Source organism: Macrobrachium rosenbergii, chromosome 52 (genome assembly GCF_040412425.1).
Source record: "Macrobrachium rosenbergii isolate ZJJX-2024 chromosome 52, ASM4041242v1, whole genome shotgun sequence".
Lineage (NCBI taxonomy): Eukaryota > Metazoa > Arthropoda > Malacostraca > Decapoda > Palaemonidae > Macrobrachium > Macrobrachium rosenbergii.
Window position 1 is genome coordinate 24,499,482 of NC_089792.1, and position 22,293 is coordinate 24,521,774.

The 22,293-nt window shown below is 36.5% G+C and overlaps 1 protein-coding gene across 1 annotated transcript in view; it reads left to right on the forward strand.

Annotated features, from left to right (window-relative positions):
• CPSF2 (cleavage and polyadenylation specificity factor subunit 2) overlaps nucleotides 1-22,293 on the forward strand; it is a 179,734-nt gene that overhangs the window by 132,070 nt on the left and 25,371 nt on the right. Inside the window, exons 14-16 of the mRNA XM_067095976.1 lie at nucleotides 1,063-1,215; nucleotides 5,475-5,613; nucleotides 13,439-13,503. Of these exons, the coding sequence (XP_066952077.1) occupies nucleotides 1,063-1,215; nucleotides 5,475-5,613; nucleotides 13,439-13,503 (357 nt within the window). The remainder of the gene's footprint in view (nucleotides 1-1,062; nucleotides 1,216-5,474; nucleotides 5,614-13,438; nucleotides 13,504-22,293) is intronic.

Genomic DNA, 22,293 nt, shown 5'->3' on the forward strand with positions numbered 1-22,293 from the left:
GAAATACTTTATATATAATTAAATATGCATTAAAAAAATACATTTTATTGATATTTTGCTGTGTTTACATTTAATATTAATATCTGAAAGTTGGTGAATAATTTTTTTTATCATAAAAAATGTATTTAGTCACAAAAATAACATGAAAATGCAGTAATTAGTGAATATTGCTCGACAAAAAAATCTGCGAATTACCGAATTTTCCACAACTAATTTGGAGATAAGTTCCACAGAAAAGTCCGCGAATAGGTGAAGCTGCAAATCCTGAACCGTGAATAGGCAGGAGTCGACTGTATTGAATTTAGGAGCATGAAGGCACACGGTGTATAGGAGCACACCTTCATATTTGATGGTAGTTGTTGTCTTTAGTTTTGGACTGTCAGTTATGGGATTTTGACTCAGGCCGTTTTCCTGTAAGGATCCTCTAACAAGTCTTGCTACATGGGGCTTACACCCTGCTTTGGTTTCAACATCTGGCAGCAGCACTTAGCAGGAAGGTTCACACAACAGGCAGGAACGTTTAGAAGCTTTTTTCCCTTATTTAAAAGCTCTTAGTTTCCTTGGCTAAACAGTTGTTTCTCTGGCTGCACTAACCCACCATCCTCATCCAATTTGGTAGTCAGCTAACTGTAACAATAGGTAAGATTCATTCCAAATAATGAAAATTTTTGTGATAAAATTAATTATATGGATACTAACCTATTGTGAAAGTGGAAACCCACCCAGCCTCCCCACATCTTAGTGGATGGTCATGAAGAATTCTGGCAAGAAGATAAACATTCCAACACCACCTGGTTGGAAACAAGTAATTACAGACAGTCCTAACACCTATCAGAGCAAAGGTTGATGTAAGCTAACTTTAACAGTAGGTAAGAATCCCAATAATTAATTTTACCATAAAAATTTTCATTTAGACTTTTTTCCCATCTAGCTTCAGGAGAAAATTATATGAGGCTATAATTTAAGTTCTAAATAATTTTAAGGTTTGTATTTGAATTTTAAATTTTTGTATGCTGTTTCTTAGATTGACAAAATTCTATAAGGGTTTGTTTGTTCTTTCAGGCAATGCATCCATTAAGAGTTATTTTAGTACGTGGATCTCAGACAGATCTTCAAGCTTTTGCACAAAATATTAGGAGCATGACAAAGGCCAAGGTGTTCACACCATGTTTAGGAGAAATTGTAAATGCTTCCATGGAGTCACATATTTATCAGGTACAGTATTTTTTAGTTACAAATATTTCAAAGGATGTAGTTTTAGTAATTAATGTTCAGTACATACCTGTAAAATTATTTAAGCAGTAGTATTCACCATTGTGTTTCGTTCAGTGTGCAAAACATGTTCAGTAACTTAGGTACTGTATAAGATTACCAAATTTCATGAGTTTTTATGAATTTTTAATTAGCGCTATTATTACTCCAACAATTCTTTACCCTGTTAAGATAGCTGTTATGCTGTGAAAGTAACAATGTAAAACAACTTTGGGTGGATTTCCGTTGATTTTTCTCATCATATTCTGTATGGAAAAAAATTCTGTTTAAATTAATTACCCTGTTTTTCTCATTTTGTACCCTTCAGTGGGTTATCTTTTCCTTGTGCTACAAAAGTCATTTTGTAGATGTTCCCTAGGTCCTAGATGTATTACTTATCTGTCTGTTGCTTTTTTCAACTGGTCGTACTCTAATTTTCACCTTTCATTAAAAAAAATATTTTTGGGAAGCCTTGTGTGATTTGAGAAATTTAACTCACTGGTGTTGTTGCAGTACTTTAATAAAAATGGTGATGATGATGTGTAAGAATATTTTTCACTAAAATATTTTGGTAATATATTTTCATTTACAGTTTTGTATTTGTAAAACTCTGGATTATTCAAGTACATGAATGCAACAGATATTTGAATACCAGGTCTGGCCAAAAGTAGTTAATGAATTTTTAAAAATGTAATATTTTGCTATATTTACAGCACAATCTGACTTGCCTTCTTCAAATTACCCATCTTCACTATTGATACACTGTTCTCTGTGGTTTTCCAGTTTTAGAATTTTTGAAGGGATGGTCTGCAAGTTTTGCAGCAGATTTTCTTTTTCCCTTCTAAAGACTAAGTTACATTCTAGCTTTGCTATGTAGACATTCCTCATCCTACAGACCTTTTGCTGGGGTCCTGCTTTAATCTTTCCTAGGATTCTCTGTGATTGTTTTTCTCATTCTGCCACATTATTTATCACATTTTCTCCCCAAATATCCATATGAATGAATTACTCATATTCTGTGTCCACCTATACTGTATCAACATTCATCATAGTATCTTTGGACTCAACCTTTCTTGTATCCTTTTCATTCAACAAATCTTCAAAATACCAAATGAACACAAAAATCCATTTTCTCAAGACATCAGACCTCCATTTTGCATCTTTTATTCTAAGATCTATTTGCTCTGTAAACCTTCTCTTCATTGACTCTTGTCCAGATTAGTACCATTGCTTTTCCTCCCTAAAGTACTTGCTCAGATTTACATTATTCATCCTCTTTTATGTTGCTATTCACTTTTTGTTCTGCCATTGAACCTCAGACAGTCTGAGTTTCCTTCTTCAGTGAAATCTCATTTCATTATTTCAAGAGGTACTGCATTGCTTTCACTTTTGCTATTGTTATAAAAGTGTTTGCAAGTGATTGTTGAGTATTTTGAATAATATTTCAAGTGTTTTTCAGTAAGATAAATAGTGAAGAATTTACTTTTTTTACATATCTTTCTGTCTTTCAACAACATTTTCATCTTTCAGCTTCAATTGCTGAATTTTTTCAAGGAACACTTACTGCTTTTACGTGGGCTTTTTATAGAAAATTTATTCAGCTTTCCATTGCAATTTTCACTTTTTTCTTAGCATTATTCATTGCTGAGTAATTACGAAAAATGTAAGCATAAATATGAGCACTCAAGAACCCATTCGAGCCGCGCAGTTCGGCCTAGGGTTTACAAGTGCATGAATAATTTTTTGTATGCCTGTTTGTGTATCTGTAAATAACTTCACTGTGCATGTATTATATATCATTTGAACAGCCATTCTTTGTACTTTATCGTGCTGAACGGCAAAATATAAAAATATCAACTTTCTATATAAAAATCTGTAGCGAACAATTGACTTTATGTGAAAAAGCAAAACGTATGTTTTTGAGCTCTAATTGTTCAGTTATTTACTGGGAACACCTATTGATTTTAGGTAATATATATATATATAGAAATTTATTCAGCTTTCCATCGCAGTTTTAACTTTTTTTCAGCATTATGTATTACCGAGTAATTACGAAAAATGTCAGCGTATATACTGTATATAAGTGTTGAACGCCGTAGTTCGGCCGGAATTTATGCATGCATAGATAATTTTTTGTGTGCCTGTTTGTACAGCTGTAAATAATTCAATGTGCATGTATTATATATCATTCAAAGGGCCATTCTTTGTACTTTATCAAGCTGAACAGCAAAATGTAAAAATATCAACGTTTATATATAATAATCGTTGCCGCATTTTTTCTTAGAAAAAGAAAAAAGATTGTCCGTAATCTAACGACAGTTTCTCAATTTTATTCTAACAACACATATATCTCTTTTGTGTCTTATAGGAAATTTATTCAGCTTTCTAATGCCACCTTTATGTTTTTTTCTATCTTAATTTTTTACTTAGATACGATATGAAACGTCAACATAAGTAGGTTGGAAAATCTGGTAATTGCACTCCTTAAAAAATTTGCATTTTTTAATTGGTAACAGCTAAGTAGCAAACACATTTATAAGAAAGTAATTAGTAAAAAGCCACAATAATATAATTGATAAATTGTATACAGTATTTTAAGACACAAAAATATACAAAAGGGGATAAAAACGAGGAGCTTTCGACCGTTGCAAACGGTCGAAAGCTCCTCGTTTTATCCCCTTTTGTATATTTTTGTGTCTTAAAATATACAATTTATCAATTATATTATTGTGGCTTTTTACTCATTATTTTCGATCACAATATAGTGATGCTCCACAGTTAAGAAAGTAATTGCTTTCATGTGAAGTTCAAACATTTCCACACAATTTACATATAAAATAAACTCTTCAAACCTAATTATTATATTTTTTATGATTATTTAAAAAAAATATCTACGATTTTCCTTAAAAATTTCGCGTTCATCACGTCCTTTTTATTATTTCTAAGCCTTGCAAAGATTTTCTGATTGCTTTAGGAAAAATTTCAATCATTTGCCGACATCTTAAAACAAACCAGAAGCATATATCAGTTATAGTTTGGACGTATTGATTTTTATAAAGAAACTTTTCCGCGCGAGCCCCGCTTTTCCCTCCACAGCATAAGTCGCGTACCGGGTAGCGCTATAGGAACCCCTGTAAGCGCGAGAGGGTTAAGCTTCTGTTTTGAACTAGTTTTTCAATCTTATTATGGTGAATTTCAGACCCTGTATCAAACATTAATGTACAACACTTTTTTTTTTTTTTTAGCCAAGATCCAAAAGTGTAACGAAAAGTTTTTCTTTTCCAACTATGCATGTGAATAGCCTCTCATGGAAAATCATATGGGATAGAGAAAATTCAGTTAAGTAGAAGAGTAGAGGAAATTCTTGTCAAGCAATGGAATAGTTTAGATCATAGAAAGTCTCATGACAACTGAAACCATTAGTCTTGCAATCTTAGTATGGTTAATTTTAGACCCTGTATCAAATTTATTAATGTACAATACTTTTTTTAAGTCTAGATCTAAAAGTGGGACAAAAAGGTTTTATTTTTCAGCAATACATATGAATAACCTTTCTTGGAAACCATATGGGATAGAGAAAATTCAGTGAAGTAGAAGAATAGAGGAAATTCTTGTAAAGTAATGGAATAGTTTAGCTTGTACCTGATATTAAGTTTGTCACATCATACAATAGGAAGTTATGAACACTGATACTTTATAGAGCTATGTAGTTGAGAAGAAAACAAAAAATATGAGGGAAAGAAAAAAGGTGCAGTAGTAATTTCTCATTTATTAAAGATTTATATGATACATTACGCTAAATAATTAGCATGAATAAAGAGTATAGAAGTGAACAAAATCATGAAAACAAGCAGACCAGGACTTAAGGCCAGGTAGTGGGTTAAAAGACTTTTAAGAAAACTTATGCTTTCTGGCCACGTACTTCCCCCAGTCAATCCCCTCTAAGAACACATCTCCATTTTGCTCTCTGTTTTCAGTTACAATACTCAAGTACTCATTACCTTCCAGATACACCCTCTCTTTATCTGTTAACTACATTTTTATGAAAATCAGCATGTCACAGCCTCCCTTTGCCAAAACCAAGTCAAGCACAGATTCAAATGCTCTTGGAGATGCATTGGAAATGCAATCTTCACTTTGTCTTTTACATTCCTAAACCATATACACTTAGTATTTCATAATTTTCATTGGTTGAGTGGGTATTTATTGTATTTTTCTTTCAGGTCAAGTTAGCTGAATCTTTAGTATCCTCACTGGTGTTACAACAAGCTGGTCGGGATGTTGAAGTTGCTTGGGTTGATGGTACTGTTTCATTCCCCACAGAAAATACTGATGAAAATATTGAAGAATCAGAGAGACAAGGTAATGCTTGCTTAGTCAATATTTTCTTTGTGTTTTAAAATTTTATAAATTGTCAATTGTCTTAAAGTGAATTTTTTTCCAAATAGGAAAAATACTAAAGTATTAATTATTTGGAATGAATCTTACCTACTGTTAGAGTTAGCTTATATTTTTGCACCTTTAAGTGCTACCAGCATTAAAAAAATGAAAAAAAGATGCATGGCTGACCCGATGTACTGTCTATAATCACCAGTTTTCCCCACCAGGTGGCATTAGAATGTTGTCTATAATCACCAGTTTTCCCCACCAGGTGGCATTAGAATGTTGTCTATAATCACCAGTTTTCCCCACCAGGTGGCATTAGAATGTTTGTGTTCTTGTCAGAATTCTTCCAGCCATGTCCTTGTTCATATGGTATAGTTCAGCTGTAATAATATTGAATATTCCTGGCTGTATTTCTCTTGTATGGTATTGTGCTTGTTTTGTCTTTTGAGCTACATCATCTGGCAAGCAGATAGAAGCCTTAGGCTTTGTAGGAGTGAGTTTTGCTTTGACTGAATGTATTTGTTTAGTCATGATGGACACACATTGTTGTTACATGTAGGGGTAAAGAGTGTGAATTTTCCTCCCTTTGTGAAGAATATAAGGAATGGTTTTGTAAAGTATTAGAAGATGAGAGAGGCTGATAGGTTATGTAGGCAATTAGTTAGGTCCAGCCATATGCCTACTCCATCTATCCCTTCTGCCAGCTTTGCCCTTTCTCTCACTCCTCCATTGCCTGACAGGTCTATTCCTCTTTCACTCCTTCTTCTCCGCCTTCTGATGCTCCCTATATGGTTCAAAAGAAAAGAATGAGTAAGCTTGAAGAAGATATCAATTTACTGTTATTATCAGTTAGATAATGCACATGGTGTAAAAAAATTTTTTTAAATTTTTCCCTATCTTCCATGGGAAGTTGAAAGTGACTACAGTATTTACAACCCTGTGTGGGGCCTCTTTTACAAGACACTGGTAAAAAGGGATTTTGACAGAGGAAAAATCTATTTCTGAGGAAGGTCCCGTGTCACCCGGTGAAATTCCATTACAGCACGAATTTCTAGGTATAACAATGCTAGATATACCAGAGAAAAAGAGCTTTCAGGAAAGCTGGGGTTACTACCCCAGTCGACCGTCTTTAGAAGACGCCGGTATAATGAAGGGTGAGTGAAATACCACTACCACGGAAATATACTCGAAAGATCTCTCCTTATCAAAACCCCGTAAAGAGCGGTGAGCGTTACAGCTCCCACACTCAACACCCGCCAGGACGGCGACACCAGCGCCACCTACTTCATTCCATTTTCTAGCACGTGATACGTTCGCTTCTTTTGTGTGCTCGTCACTATTTTGGATTTATTTTCTTCATCTCGATGGCTTGAGCACCTTTTCCATCTCTAAGTTAAGTACCATCTTCTTGTGGGGCTTTTGATCTATTGTTGGCTGTTTTGGTCTCGTATTTTCATAAATATTGGGATCTTCGTTTGGCAAATCAAATGGCGAAAAGCGACTCCTTCTTCTTTCTTTCGGTCGGAGTTTTCTCCCAGTCGCTATATATATTTAGTTTTTGCCCTTGAATTCCTTCCTGGTGGTTCCGTAGCCCCATCCTGTACCCCACCAGGTCGGGTTCCTTTTCATTTAGTCTCATAGGCTATTATGTTTTTCTTGAAGATGGTGCTGTGTAGTTTGCCTCTGATGAGCCTAATAAATATTTTGAATTACTCTCGAGGTAGGCTACACTTCCTGTGAACGTAATTTTATTTTATTGTTTTTGTATGATGGTCGTAGTGTGGGCTCCATCCCTTGCCCTGGGTGCGGAGATCAGGTTGAGGGAGTTTTGTTGCTGTTCCTCAGGGTCCGTTTGTGGGTCAGAGTGAGCCCCTTAGTCCTCTTCCCCCAATTTCGGAGGAATCGAGTTCTTTGGAAGGCTAGTCGCCTTCTTATCCCCTGCTCGTTCCTGCTGGCTCTCGGCACAAAATTTCTCTCCCTTTTGGTTACTCCTCTCCTTTTGCACCCCTCTCTCCCTCCTAACCTATGCTAGGTTTGGATTTATTAGGCTAAAGATGTTGGGCTATGGGCTGTGTAGCTCCCTGAGTAGGCTTCCCTTCCAAGTTCCTTGGGAAGGCAGGTTGCAGTTGAGCGGGTATCTATTCTCCTTGTCTCCTCTCCCCCTTCTGGTAGCCTATCCTCCCCTCTACCCCCCCTCAGCCTTGCGACTCGTGCGGGTGACGCTAGATGGCGTTTTCTCCGAGTCAGGGACTTCTCCTATTGGTTGAGAGATTCGCTCCCTCCCATGTCGTCCCCAGCTTTGTGGTGGGGTGGGTGGTTCGTTTGCTCGAGCGTGTTCGGATCCTGTCTCGCCTCTCGTCTCCCCCATCGAGCTGCGAAGTTTGGGTTTAGGTGTGGCCCGCCGTATATTATGAACATTGTTCCTTTACCCATTCGCTTCTCCGGCGGGAGATAGGTGTGAGATGGTTCTATGTAGTGCTAGCATACAGACCCGGAGGGTTACCATCATTGTTAATTTTGTTTATTGTTATTATTATTATTATTATTTTGTTTTACCATATAATTCGGTCCCACACCTGGGGCTCCGCCATTAATTTTCTGGCAGCCCTTATGGTTGGTTCCTGGTTTCGTTCCTTCATTCCCGAGTCCTCCGAGTATGAATCATAAACTTCCGCTTGCATTTAGAGCTTATTGGCCCAGTTTAAATTGGTAGTTCTTCTACACCGGAGTATTCCGGTTGTAGTTGATTTCGGCCTTGCCGGCTTTATTTTGCTTAGAGTGTGAGGTTCATGTACTGTTTCCTTTACAGACTGTTACATACTGTACCGCCTCCCTTCAACAACCCTAAATGGTGTGTGCCGGACCCACGCGGGTTGTGCGGTCCGGCTAGCACTGAACTCAGAAATATGTCAATTTTACCAAGTTAGGCATATTTTTTCTAATAATTTATTTTATTTTGTAAAATTATAATTACAGCTCACACAATGTCATAACTGATAAGAACTAAAATCAGTAACAAATTCTGAATATATTTGTTGTAAAATATTTATGAGATTTACTGAGATGGGGAGATGTAGTAATTTTTTGTGAAGTATACAGGCAGTCCCTGATTATCGGCGGAGTTCCGTTCTGAGGTTGTGATGATAACTGAAAATCGGCGATTTTCGGGCTTTTTCAGTGATTTTCAGGGCTTATTGCTGCCAAAAAGCGCCAATTTTTTGGTTATCGACGCCTCTAGGTATGTATCGGCACCAATACCCAATTATCGGCGCCGATAAGCGGAAATCGGCGATTTTCGGCGCCAAAAATTGCCGATTTTCGTCACTAAACAAGCCCCGTAAAAATGGATCGCTGTTAACTGAGCCCACCGTTAACCGGGGACTGCCTGTACATGTTTTTTCAAATATATCTTTGCAAAATTACAATTATAGCTGGCATACTATCATAAAAGATGAAGAACTAAAACCAACAGTAATCCCTGGGTATATTGTGTTCATGAGCAAATAAATAAAAAGATGTCCTGGAGCTGTAGAGAGGCAGTACATTCCCCTCAGCAATCTCAAGACATACTGATTGATGTCTCCCCATTCTGAGCTGTTATAGTTGCCATAAGTCATTTGTGGACCATTGAAGTGCTATAACATCTTTCCCGCAAATTCATCCAAACTGAATGACACATAATATTAATAGAGTAAATCCCCCATATTCACGTTCTGACGATTTGCGGACTCACCTATTCGCAGATTTCTCTATAGAACATATACTGTATGCACATTATTCGCAGAAAATTCGCCCATTTGTAGTATTTTTACTGAGAAATATTCACTAATTACCATATTTTCATATAATTTTCATGACTAAATGCACTTTTTGTGATAAAACTATTAAAATACTCAGGTATAAGCACTTTTAGAGGAGTTTTAAGTATTCACAGATTTTAGCTATTTGCGGGGGGTGTGGTATGCATCCCCTGCGAATACGGGGTGTTTACTGTACTCATACGAATTATCCTGTCCATTGGCAAAACCTGTTATAGATACTCATATGATGATTCCCGTCCATTAAGGGTTAAAGATCACAATGTCCCCATATTGATCGCCTTTTTTCTGTTTTCCCCCCGAGAGAGAAGGTCTCAAAGCCTTCGTCTTCTGTAGCCCCACCCTCTGGACTGCCCTGGTTTTCTCTGCTGACTAGAGACCAAGGCATATCTCAGGACGAAGGTCTGTGCCCTTTGTCGCCTCTCTCTCAACCGTATGCTGTCTCAAAATCAACACATTCTCCGAAATATTTATTTGGTAGGGTTAAGTGCTTGTGCCAACCAGCTCATGTGTTATCATCATCTGACAAGAGTTATAGTGATGTATGTGATCCTGTTGATCTGTCTGTGGATTTTAGACATAGTATTCCAGTTACTTAGGCAGTGTCTGAAGTGCATGTCAGTACTTCTGTTGTTCAGTCTGTTACCTGCCCTGTATCATCATTTATTGCTTCCATTTCTGAAGTTAACCATTCCCTCATCAATCCCCACCTCTTTTGTCTTGTATTCTTCACCTTTTGTCAACTGTACTTATTTGTACTAGCAGCCCTATCCCTTCCGCCGCTTTTTGTGACATACAAACGGCTCCTGCTGTTACCTCAGCTGGATTGTCTCTCGAGGTGAAGCTTTCTTCTCTTTTGATTTGTTGTTAAAGTGCGAGGCAAGGGAATTTTTAACTGCAGTGACATCATGTGAAAACCCTCTTCCTCTTTTCAACCAACTCTCTCCTCCCAGCTGTGTTGCATCATTGGCTTCCTACCATCCATCTGATATTTTCCTTCCAAATCCTGAGACATCATCGCTGCTAGTCCCGGGTTCGTTATTGTCTCATTCCCATGAGGATTTACCAGTTTCTGCTGCCCCAGTTCTTCCATCAGATGATTCTCCACTGATGTTTAAGTGCTTGTTAGATTGTGCTGCTTCACTTTACCCACACCTTTTTCCTGAAGATGAGCCTGTTGATCGGCAATCAGTTTTGTCTGCTTTACCTCGGCTCCTGTTCAGGCAAGTAAGAAGTTTAAATGACTCCATTTCCCTCTTTCATGAAACTGTGGAGAGCTGATACAGGAGCATTGCCAGATCGTTTCAAGTTGCTTTACCCAATGAAACTTAGAGCTGTCAAAACTGATAAGGTAATTTGGCCTAATGGTGGGGCAGAAGCACTCTTGGAATCAGCTTTTCACTCTGTTGAAGACTTTTGCTGAACTTACTTTTAGTACAATTGCTCATTTACTATGCCAGGCGAAACAATATGTTACTCCTGAAGGAGAAACAGTTCTTGATGAAGTGTTGGAGTATTAACCTTGCCTTGGTACAGCTATTTCAGAGGCTTCAAGAGAATTGTCACATAATTTTTCTAATTTAGTTCTAAAATAACAAGAACAACTGTGTTCATACATATACCATCCTACTTACAAACGAGTTATGTTCTGGATGACGTGTTTGTATCTTGAATTGTTTGTAAGTTGGTTTTTAATATATAGTGCATAATGGTTTACATTCCTGAGTTAACTCGGAAGTCATAGATTATACTATTTTCAATGCTTTTTAAATCATGCAGTATTATAAAGAATTACTTTGGATGCTAGAAAGGTAAGAAGAAGAAAATAAAATGTAGATTCATACAGCATTCAAAATTTAGTATTTTTTCCATGCTTTGAAATTTCTGAACTTGGAGAGAATTTCGCAGGAGCAGCATTTGACACTGGAAGTTCATAAAGTAAACAATGCACACCACCATCTACAGTAAACTCCCCGTATTCGTGGTCTCACGATTCATGGATTCACCTATTCGCGGATTTCTCTATGGAACATGTATACACATTATTTGCTGAAAATTTGCCCATTCATGGTATTGTTCACAAATTACTGTATTCTTATCTAATTTTCTTGACTAAATGCACTTTTTGAGCAGCGTACAATCAGGCAGCAAGAGAGACCAAATTACAATAGACTAACTTCTTTTCTTCCATCTCTTTATCCTGTCTTCTAGTTAAAAAAGTAAAAGAGAATGATAAAAGTATTGTTTGTAACGTTATACTCTTGTTTAAATGTGTACAGCCATAAACAACCGACCGAGGAACTGTTGTTTTTCTTATCACCGAATCGGATAACAATAGCCATTTTGCTTGTATTTCGACCACCGACGACACCTTCTTCAGCACTGAGACAAGTGAAGAAATAGAGAGCTTAAGACATGCCTTCCACATCCACAGCTGTCTCAACTTCACAGTTGAATACAGCCGCGATCACCGCCTCCCCTTCCTTGATGTCCTCATCGAGCAACAGGAGGAATGCTTCATCACAAAGGTGTACACGAAACCTACAAACCTGGGCATGTGTTTGAATGGAGAGAGTGAGTGCCCCGAGAGATACAAGCAATCCACCATAAACACCTTCATTAGAAGATCTCTCTTGCACTGCTCCTCTTGGGCTGACACCCACGGAGAGCTGGAGCGTGTTGGCCAGATCCTCTTTGATAACGGACATATGACTCAGTATGTAGACAAGTGCATTAGAGGAGTTGTGGACAGATGGTACCATCAGGAACCTCACCCCAAAACCTCTGACAACATCAAACTTTTCTGCAAAGGAAAATTCCATAAAGAAGACGAACGCACCCTCAGGACCATCATTGAAGGCAACATCATCCCATCTGATCCCGAGAAGATTAAACTCACCATGTTCAACAGGAATAAGAAAACCAGCAACTTGGTGATAAGAAATAACCCCCGCCCCAAGTAGGATCCCTTGAATTCAAGAAAACCAACATGTTCTACCAATACAGGTGCCCTGTCCAAGAGTGCCTCGGCTCCTACATCGGTATGATTACCATGCACTTATCCAAGAGGATCTCCTACCGTGCCCAGGAGGGTGCCATTTTTAATCACGTTAGGACTACCCATAACCAGAGAATAAAAAGGAGTGATATTATCCCTAACATAGAGATAAAAGATCAAACAACTGACCATCGTCGCCTATGCCTCCTAGAAGCCCTACACATCAGGAGAGAGAAGCCTAGTCTCAACACCACACAGGAGACCTGCCTCCCCCCAACGTTGGTATGAAGGGTGGTACCCACTGGCACCCCTGATGAGCAAACCAGTCAGGAGCATCCATCTGCAGGCAGCAATCCTCCTAATACTACACTTTCCCATGTGTACTCCAGCACTCACATGCAAGAGCACACATAACCATCGTTGCATGAGAGAAGGCTCTGCCCAAGGAGATAATCCTTGCCCAGTAGCCAATGAGAATTCAACTCTACCTTAGACATCAATAAATACTGCCACACACATCCCGTTTCTCCAGATTCATCTCAACCATCCAGAAGATGACCAGTGGGCTGGTTGAAATATGTTGACAGAAAAATTGTGGAAAAGTACCAAGAACACCCAGAATCCATCTGCTGGTGAATACGAAGATGTCCAAGAAAAGACACACTGTCAGAACTGCTGAATTCTATTGGTTTACAACGCCAGGTTTCAGTAACCTGCTCTTTTCTAAAAATAAAATTATGCTGTAAAAACACTGTTTAAATCCACCAAAATATGAACATTGACCAATATTGACGTGCAGGAAAGGTGAATTATAAGAAAAATTGAAAAAAACTCAATATAAAATCAGTTTGCACAATGCAGCCATCCTTTTCAACAAAACATGCTTGAAAGAGGGTCTTCTTCATTCCTATTATTATTATTATTATTTTTATTATTATTATTATTATTATTATTATTATTATTATTATTATTATTATTTTCACAGTTATCTCCAGTGAAAACCAGCTAGACAGCGAGATGCCTACATTGAGCGTTGTGCCACCAGAAGAGGTAAAGGATACTTTTGGTGTTTTCTAAACTACTGTAGTAAATTTTATATCATTACTAATTTTTGTTCTTTTTATGGTCTTTTTTGAGCCATGGTTTATGCAGGTAAAGGAAATTCTGTTTTACAACTGTAGAATGCTTCTCATTTCCATTTGTATTTTGATTTATCTTGAAATCCACACAGTCTGGAAGGATTTAAATTGTTTTTAAAGGAATTTGAATAGTCCAAACTAATCTATGAGAATTACAGAAGATGAAATTAAAATCTTGAAAATATCAAAAGGGAAGCAAATGTCAAAATTTTTTAAGTAACTATTCTGCTTCATTTTAGATAGTATACCCTTTTAATTGAATTAAGAATTCATTAGCAACTTTTTTATTGCAAATGCAAAGACATGCTGCAGCATCTATGAAACTAAACACTTGAGGGTGAATACTGCCAGTGAACGTTATCTATCTGATTAGTACTTCATCAGTTTCATTTTGTAAATCAATCATTGAGAATTATGATTAAGGAGTCATTCATGTCTGCTCTGCCATTCAGATAATCATTAAGAGAATTTTCCACCGTAATCAAAGACTGCAAACTGAAATGGCCATCAATATTGTTGTACTTCAAAAGTTGAGTGTTTCAAAATTGAACAATTTGGATTATAAGGTCAGAATGATATATGTGTCCATACAATCAACAAACCTTTTTTGCAGATGACTTATATCCAATAGGTATGATTAAAAAAAAGGTGTCCAGTACCTAATATATTACACCTTCCAGTTTCAGTTCTCATATATCTAAAATGCTGTGTTAGTGTTTACTGTGATATTTATAAACTAATACAGTTTATCCATAAGTAAGATGTTAATTGTGTTTGACAGTTTCATCTAGATGCAAATGTGAATGTCTGTGGTTTTCAATAATGGTGGATGAGTTATAAGTGCTACTAGTGCATCTCCAGGATAAGATGCTTGTACCAGGAATTCGTAACCTGAAGTGTCCATTCAGGATAAACTATTAGATGGACTCAGCATTGGTTTTTCTGGTCCCATGTGTTACTTTCATGTCATATAGACTGCTCTGGTTCCATTTGTTACTTTCATGTCATGTAGACTGTTCTGGTTCCACTCGTTACTTTCATGTCATGTAGGCATGTTACTTTTTCATCTTCACCCGTTTTTGCTGACATGCACATCTACAATGGACCTCACACAATAGCTCAGCAGTTGTTGTGTGATATGCATGATAGGTAGATACCCTTGAGCTGGAACTAGATTTTTTATTTGGTCAATGATCAGGTAATAACTGTCACAGTATTCAATGCACAACCATTCTGGCAACTATGGATACTGTCTCTCTTAAATAACAAGTAATTGAGGTAGTAGTGGGTTGGTGATCAGTTTTGTAAAACTTAGGCACTGCTGTGACACTACATAGCTTTTGTGCAATAAATTTAGTTGCATATGTTAAGGTGAATATTTATATTGGGCTTGGTTTCAACTAAGGCTTATACATTAAGAATTATTTACTTATATATAAGTCAGGTTTTGCTCATATTACATGTGACGTGTTTTGTTGCCATAATACCTCTCCCTGTAATGTAACATCATACAAAACTGGCCCTTTCTTTTGAATTAACCCCATTAAACACAGAGCCTCTATTTACAAAAAAAGTGTCTGTCAGTTTTGGATTTTTGGTGTTCGGGAGGTAAGCGTGCTCTGGAAAAAAGTTTTTTTTTTTTCAAAAAACTCACAGGACGCAAAGTTTTTAAGATTAAGAGTTCATTTTGGCTCCTTTTTGTCATTGCCTGAAGTTTAGTATGCAACCATCAGAAATGAAAAAATATCATTATCATATATAAATATTGGAATATATAACAGTGTGAAAAAAAACTAGGCTATAATTGTATACAAATCTCAGTTTCAGTAAAACGGTTAAAGCTAATGAGTTATTTTTTTTCATTGTAATGCAACACTATATTGCAGTGATTTTGGTATATAACAAATTGTAAAACGATCAAAACAACACAGAGAAAATATTATCACAAAATGTTGCATGAATTAACTGTAACTAACACACATTTAAAAAAAAGTTTTCTAAAATTCACCATAAGTCGAAATATTGTGCTAGAGACGTCCCAAAATAAATTTGTTGCAAAATGAAGGTAATTGATTGAATATTACTAGACTGTAAGTGTTTTAGCTTACAATTGCAGTTTTCGACCATTTTGGATCGAGTTAAAGTTGACTAGCAAAATCGAATTTTTCTTTATTTATCGTGATTTATATGAAAATATTTCAAAACTGATAAAAGCTACAACCATGAGTTATTTTTTAGTTGTATTCTACATGATATTGCGCACATTTTCATGTATAAACATTATGTAATGCCTAATATAAAACGGTGCTAAAAATTACAACAAGGTGACTGAAGAAATTCTGAGATGTTCAGTCCGAGTTACAGCGTGGAGTAAAAACTATGAAAAAGTTTTTTTAAATTCACCATAAATCGAAATATTGTGTAAGAGACTTCCCGTTTGTTGCAAAATGAAGGTAAATGATTGAATGTTACTAGAATGTAAAAGTTTTAGCTTAAAATTGAAAGGTGCGTTTTTCAACCATTTTTAAGTCAGATCAAAAAGTTGACCAGGGAGATGTTGAAATTTTCTTAAGGCACTTATCGTGATTTATATGAAAATATTTTCAAAACTGATAAAAGCTACAACCATGAGTTATTTTTTGTTGTATTCTACATGAAATTGCACACATTTTCAAATACATAAAACTTTATGTAACGGCTAGTATAAAGTTACGTGCAAACATTTTGACGACAAAGCTGACTAAACAATTTCCGAGATTTTAGGCCGAGCCACCAACCGCATGCGGGAGTAAAGAAAAAGTTTTTTCAAAAATTCAAAACCATAAATCGAAATATTGTCTAGAGACTTTTCAATTTGTTGCAAAATTAAGGCAAATTATTGAATATTACTAGAATGTAAATTTGTTTTAGCTTACAATTGCGTTTTTTCTATCATCCATTTTTTATCGAGTCAAAGTTGACCAAAGGTTGAAATTTTGGCACTTATCATGATTTATATGAAAATATTTCAGAAGTGATAAATGCCCAACCGGACAACCATGGGTTGATTTTGTTGTATTTTACATGAAATTGTCTGGCACAGTTTCATATATAAAACTTTATGTAATGGCTAATATAAAATGGTGCAAAAATTAAATATCAGACAAAGTGACAAAAGAATTTCTGAGATTTTTGCTGGACCTAAGGAAAAAGTTCAAAAATTCACCATAAATCGAAATATTGTGCTAGAGACTTCCAATTTGTTTCAAAATGAAGGTAAATGATTGAATATTACTTGAGTGTAAACGTTTTAGCACCTGTACAATTGAAGTTTTTGCAACCATTTTGAGTTCAAGTCAAAGTTGACCGAAGGTTGAAATTTTGCACTTGTATCGTTATTTATATGAAAATATTTCAAAACTTTATAAAAAAGCTACAACCATGGGTTGTTTTTTGTTGTATTCTACATGAAAAATTGCAAACATTTTCATATATAAAACTTTCTAATGCAAAAATTACTACAAAGTGGCCAAAGAATTTCTGAGATTTTTGCGTCGCTGATGCTCTGTAGTCTGTGAGAAGAAGAAATCCAGCAAATAACATTTCTAGTTATTTGGATAACGCTTGTAAACAAAACAACAGCATGCTCCGTGAACTCCCAGCATCCCTCAAGGCGCGTGATTTAAAATCTTTTACTTTTAACTTTAGGCCTATAACTATTTTTCCAAAATATTTAAAAAAACTTTTTGTTTGCTCGACGCATACATTAGAATTATTCACCAGGTTTGGTCATACAGACAGTTTTAGTTCGATAATACGTCTCCCTGTATCTAACCTCAGTTGGCGTTTAAGGGGTTAAACATCCAGATGCAAAACTAGACTTTATTTGCAAATTTAACGAAAGTAACTCAGCAGAAACTAAGGGCATAAAAATGGAAATCACAGCTAAATGAAATTCTGGTACACAATCAATCGAATTAATGATTCTAGATCATCCAGTACTAGTGACTAATGCAGTAAACCCCCCATATTCGTGGTCTCACGATTCACGGAGTCACATATTCATAGATTTCTCTGTGGAACGTATCTACCCATTATTTGCAGAAAATTCGCGGTATTTTTCACTGAGAAACATTCACTGATTATTGTATTTTCATCTCATTTTCATGACTAAATGCACTTTTTGTGATAAAATTATTAAAATACTGAGGTAATGCTCCAGTCAAGATAATTCGATTTTGCAATGGGGTAAGCAATTAATACCGATAGTATTATTTATAAAATATTTTAAAATTTCGCATGCAGAAGCAGGTATTAGCATAATCAGGCAGTGAGAGAGACCAAATTACAGTAGTAGACAACTTTTCCTCCATCTCTTTATCCCATCTTCTAGTTAAAAAAGTAAAAGAGAAGGATAAAAGTATTGTTAGTAACGTTATACTCTTGGGTAAATGTGTACAGCCATAAACAACTGAGAGAACCTGTTTTTTTGCTTATAACAGAATCAGATAACAACAGCCGTTTACCTGGTATTTCAACTATCATACAGTAATAAACAATTACCGTAGCTTATAGCACAACTGACGTTAGGTAGAATAGGACTGATATATTTTTACATCATACCCTTATTCGGTATGGATAAAAGATTGTCAAGGAAATATAGTATACTGCTAAATTTAAGCTGCAAGTTGTAGCAGAAGCTGAGAAAACAATGTTCAAGCTGCTAATGACTATACTGTAAATTATCATGCATCGGCAACATGGATGAAACTCAACTGTAATTAAAATTGGAGAGAAAGTATTTTAATCAAAACTACTGAGCATGAAAGAACACATTACTGTTATTTTTACGCTGAAAAACGATAAATACGTAAAGCTCGTATTATGATGAAATCAAGTGAAAATAGCGAACGGAATCTTGAATTTTTTTTTTTTACACAAAACAAACGTCCCCAAACGGCCATCATCATCTATTAACGAAAAAATAGATAAATTAATTTCACAACAAGACATATTTTAGTTATATTTCGACTTAAAAACACTGTATAATGAAAAATAACCTTGCCCCATATAAATAAAGTATCTAGAGATTCATTTACGCTAACTAGAAGCAAGAAAAGCTCTCTGAACTTAATTAAATATGGCGAAATGAACACTGCATAAACGATTTCCAAACCAAAACATTGATCACTATGACCGCAATTTATAATAAATAAAAAAGCAATATGAGAATATATACAATATTATTGGATACAGTGAATTAAGGCATAACATTTTAAAAGATGCATATTTGTTATGTTGACGTTTGTATAATATGATATGTGAATATAGAGTATATACAGTATAATTTGGGCTACGCTACCGTATATGTATACAATGTACCATAGTGTAGGCTAAGCTAATTCTTGTTATTCAATTTCTCTTTGCACTGAATTATCATAAGTCACTTTGCATGAACCTCCAGAATTAGCTGATATTAATAATTACTATACCATGTATGTATAGAGTATACTATACAGTATAGTGTAGGCTAGGCTACCATATATGTATACATGGTACAGTGCTAAATACCCTAGTGTAAGCTTAGGATATGTTCGAGATACGTTTTGGTATTTCTTACGTTTTTTCCAACAAACAATGGTTTTTTATTTGTAACCTAACCCCATCGTAAGTAGGATAATACCTGTATAAGCATTTTTAGTTTGTTTTGTGTCTGTTTGAACTATCAAAATAGGCAGTTCTTAGTGTTTTTAGAAGGGTCCCAAGTATTCGCAGGTTTTAGCTATTTGTAGGGGTGTGTAGTACGCATCCCCTGCGAATACGGGGGGTTTACTGTACCTTGGTCATCAAATAAAATAAACAGGTCAAAAGTAGGTCAAAGTCTAGTACATTCCCATTGAGTACATTCTCGACCTCTTACTCAGCGAAGCATCTGAAGAAGACAAGCAAAATCTTTTAGTTTCCCAAAACAAATGCAAAAATGGGAATTCTTCCCATGTTACTCAAAAACAAAATACATGTTACAGAAATGGAGAAAACAATCTACAGTTTGGTAAATAGATATGCTCCTTACCTCTAAACCCAGCATACAAATCAGTTCAATTATTGAGCACCACACACACACACACACACACACACAGAGGTCTCAAACTTCTTGAGACCTTTAATAAGGTTCAGTATTGGTCTTTGAATGATTCTCTTTACTCCATTTCATACCATCACTCCTCGGGATTCTGCCCCAAAAGACATGCACAAAAACACATCCTCACCGGAACTTGACACTTCCAATGGATGCACATACAGTCATGTCATGTCACATAATCCCACCTCGAAAAGTCTGACACCATCCTTACTTAATGAGGAAGTGCATCAGAGGCTAGCTAAACATTTCTCTCCAAGGTTTTGGGATATTTTCCTCCCCACTTGTTAATTCAACATCTGTTGTGAACAATAAGCATTTCATATGTATGGATGCCTTCTTGACAGGTTTGGGAGGCCATTGGGAGGATTGTCAGGTAGTAAGAAGTTGGGCACCTGTTCTGAGGAAGTGTCATATCAGCTTCCTGGGGCTGTTAGCTGTCATTTCATATCAGAAATTTGAAACCTCCAAAAAGGACCCACATTTTGTCAGACCTAGACAGTGTGACTACAGTGCCTTGTATCAAGAGGTTTTGCTCACGCTCAGCCCCTCTAAAGTCAGTAATTGCCAATATGCTTCCACATCTGGAAGTGGACCTGCTTGCCACATGAAAACCATCAGCTGCCAGTGTGTGTCTCTGAACCTGGACATTCAGGCAATAAGAATAGAGGCAGTCCTACAAGACTGGAGCAGATGGAGGACAGTATATCTCTTTCTTCCGTTGTCCCAGATTTTGAAGGCTTTGAACAATCCACTAGTCTTCAGTGGGAATGCTTACCTAGTGGCTCCAAATTAACTGAATGGTCATTGGTTCCTTTTGCTTCAACTACAGGTGAGAGATTAGATTCCATTACTGTCCACTGCTCTATCCCAGACAGGAGGGAAAGTCATCTATGTATTCTTTTTTGTGAGCTGTGACCTTCATGTGTCGATTATTTACCTAACATTGCTAGGTACCTAGTGGAAAAACTACAGACTTCATCTGTTTGACATATCAATCCGCTGAGAGCCCAGTTGAAATCTTTTGAAACATACATTTTATTATACATATATCTTTGAGGTCAAGTGCCTTTCTGTTACAACTATTGTGATATGCAAGGCAGCATTGTGGGAACCCTTACTTTATGGTTTTGGAACTGATTCTAATATAGAAATTAATTCCCTTCTCCAGTCTTTTGCACTGCAAAGGCAAGCTCCTGCAAGGCTTCCCATCACCTGGTCACTGAATAAGGTTCTTAGACTTCTGTCATACCCTCAGTTCAGTGGGCCCAATACAACTACAACTTATATGCTCCAAAAGGCAGTTTTCTTGAACGCTTTAACGTCAGGAGCTCAGATTAGCGAACTGGGGCCCCTGATCCCAACCCCTTGATGAGGTGGGGGCTTAGGGATCCACTGCAGGAGTGTTTGCTCTTTTGTGCTTACTCTCTCTCTTTTGGATTCAGCCATGGTATTGAATTACAAAAATCACTGCTCTTGTAACTTTGAAGGAGAGTGGAGTTGGACAGCATGCCACTCCACGGTTAGAACTAGAGTACCAGACATGGTCGAGTGAGGGGAAATTTTTATGTTAAACCATCCCCTCAGTGCTTGGTCTGATCTTGACGCACTGATGACCTCCAAGGACATGAGGGTATGGTGTATTTCCAGGTGAGGATCCCAGGTCAGTTACCAATGTGGGTAACAGTAATGCTCCTCCCCCTGTTGGGCCTCCCTGGGGAGAGGGAGTTCATTCTGAACAAAAGTTTTGTTATTCTTCGTTCCATGAAGAATAACTTCCCTATGACTTATTAAAAAAAATAATTAACAAACTGGGCTCTCTTAGACAGAAAAAAAAGTTTTTATCACTCATACACCTTGTTGTCATTTACTGTTGTTTCCTGGCAAAGAATGAGAACCTTTTGAAGGGAAAATTCCCTTTTCTGGTAAGGGAACTCAGTATTTTGGATGAAAAGTTATGCCCAGTTCAAGCACTCAAGGTTTACCTAGATATGATGGCAAACGTTCATTATGGTCTTCTTTTACCTACATCAAAGCACAAACAAACCGCTCTCTCTATATGGGCTGAGAATTATTGTAGTGTCCCTCACTAAAAAGGCAGACACTCACTCCTTTCCTAAGTTTCATGACATCCCAAAGGTGAGTACCTTGCTAACTTTCTTCAGAAATGTTTCTTTCGAAGAAGTCTCTGAGTTTATGGGGTGGTTATTAGAGGCAGTATTCCTCAACCGGGAAGGCGCAATAATCCCACAACCAAACCTGACATAATCAGGTAAGTCACTGTAGAACCAAAGCGGATAATATATACATATGTAGGCTCATGTGTTTCTTGTTCTTTATTGCCAGGCCCTAATAGGTATCCAGAATAAAGAAAATGGTTGAGAACCCATATCTTTACCTTGGATAAAAATTCCTGAAACTGTTGCCGTGAGAGTGGCATCTGAGATATTGTTGGGGAAGGTGCAATACTGTAATCTCACAGCCAGACCCAACATAATTAAGTAAATTACCTTAGAACCACTAAGAATAATACATATATATATATATATATATATATATATATATATATATATATATATATAT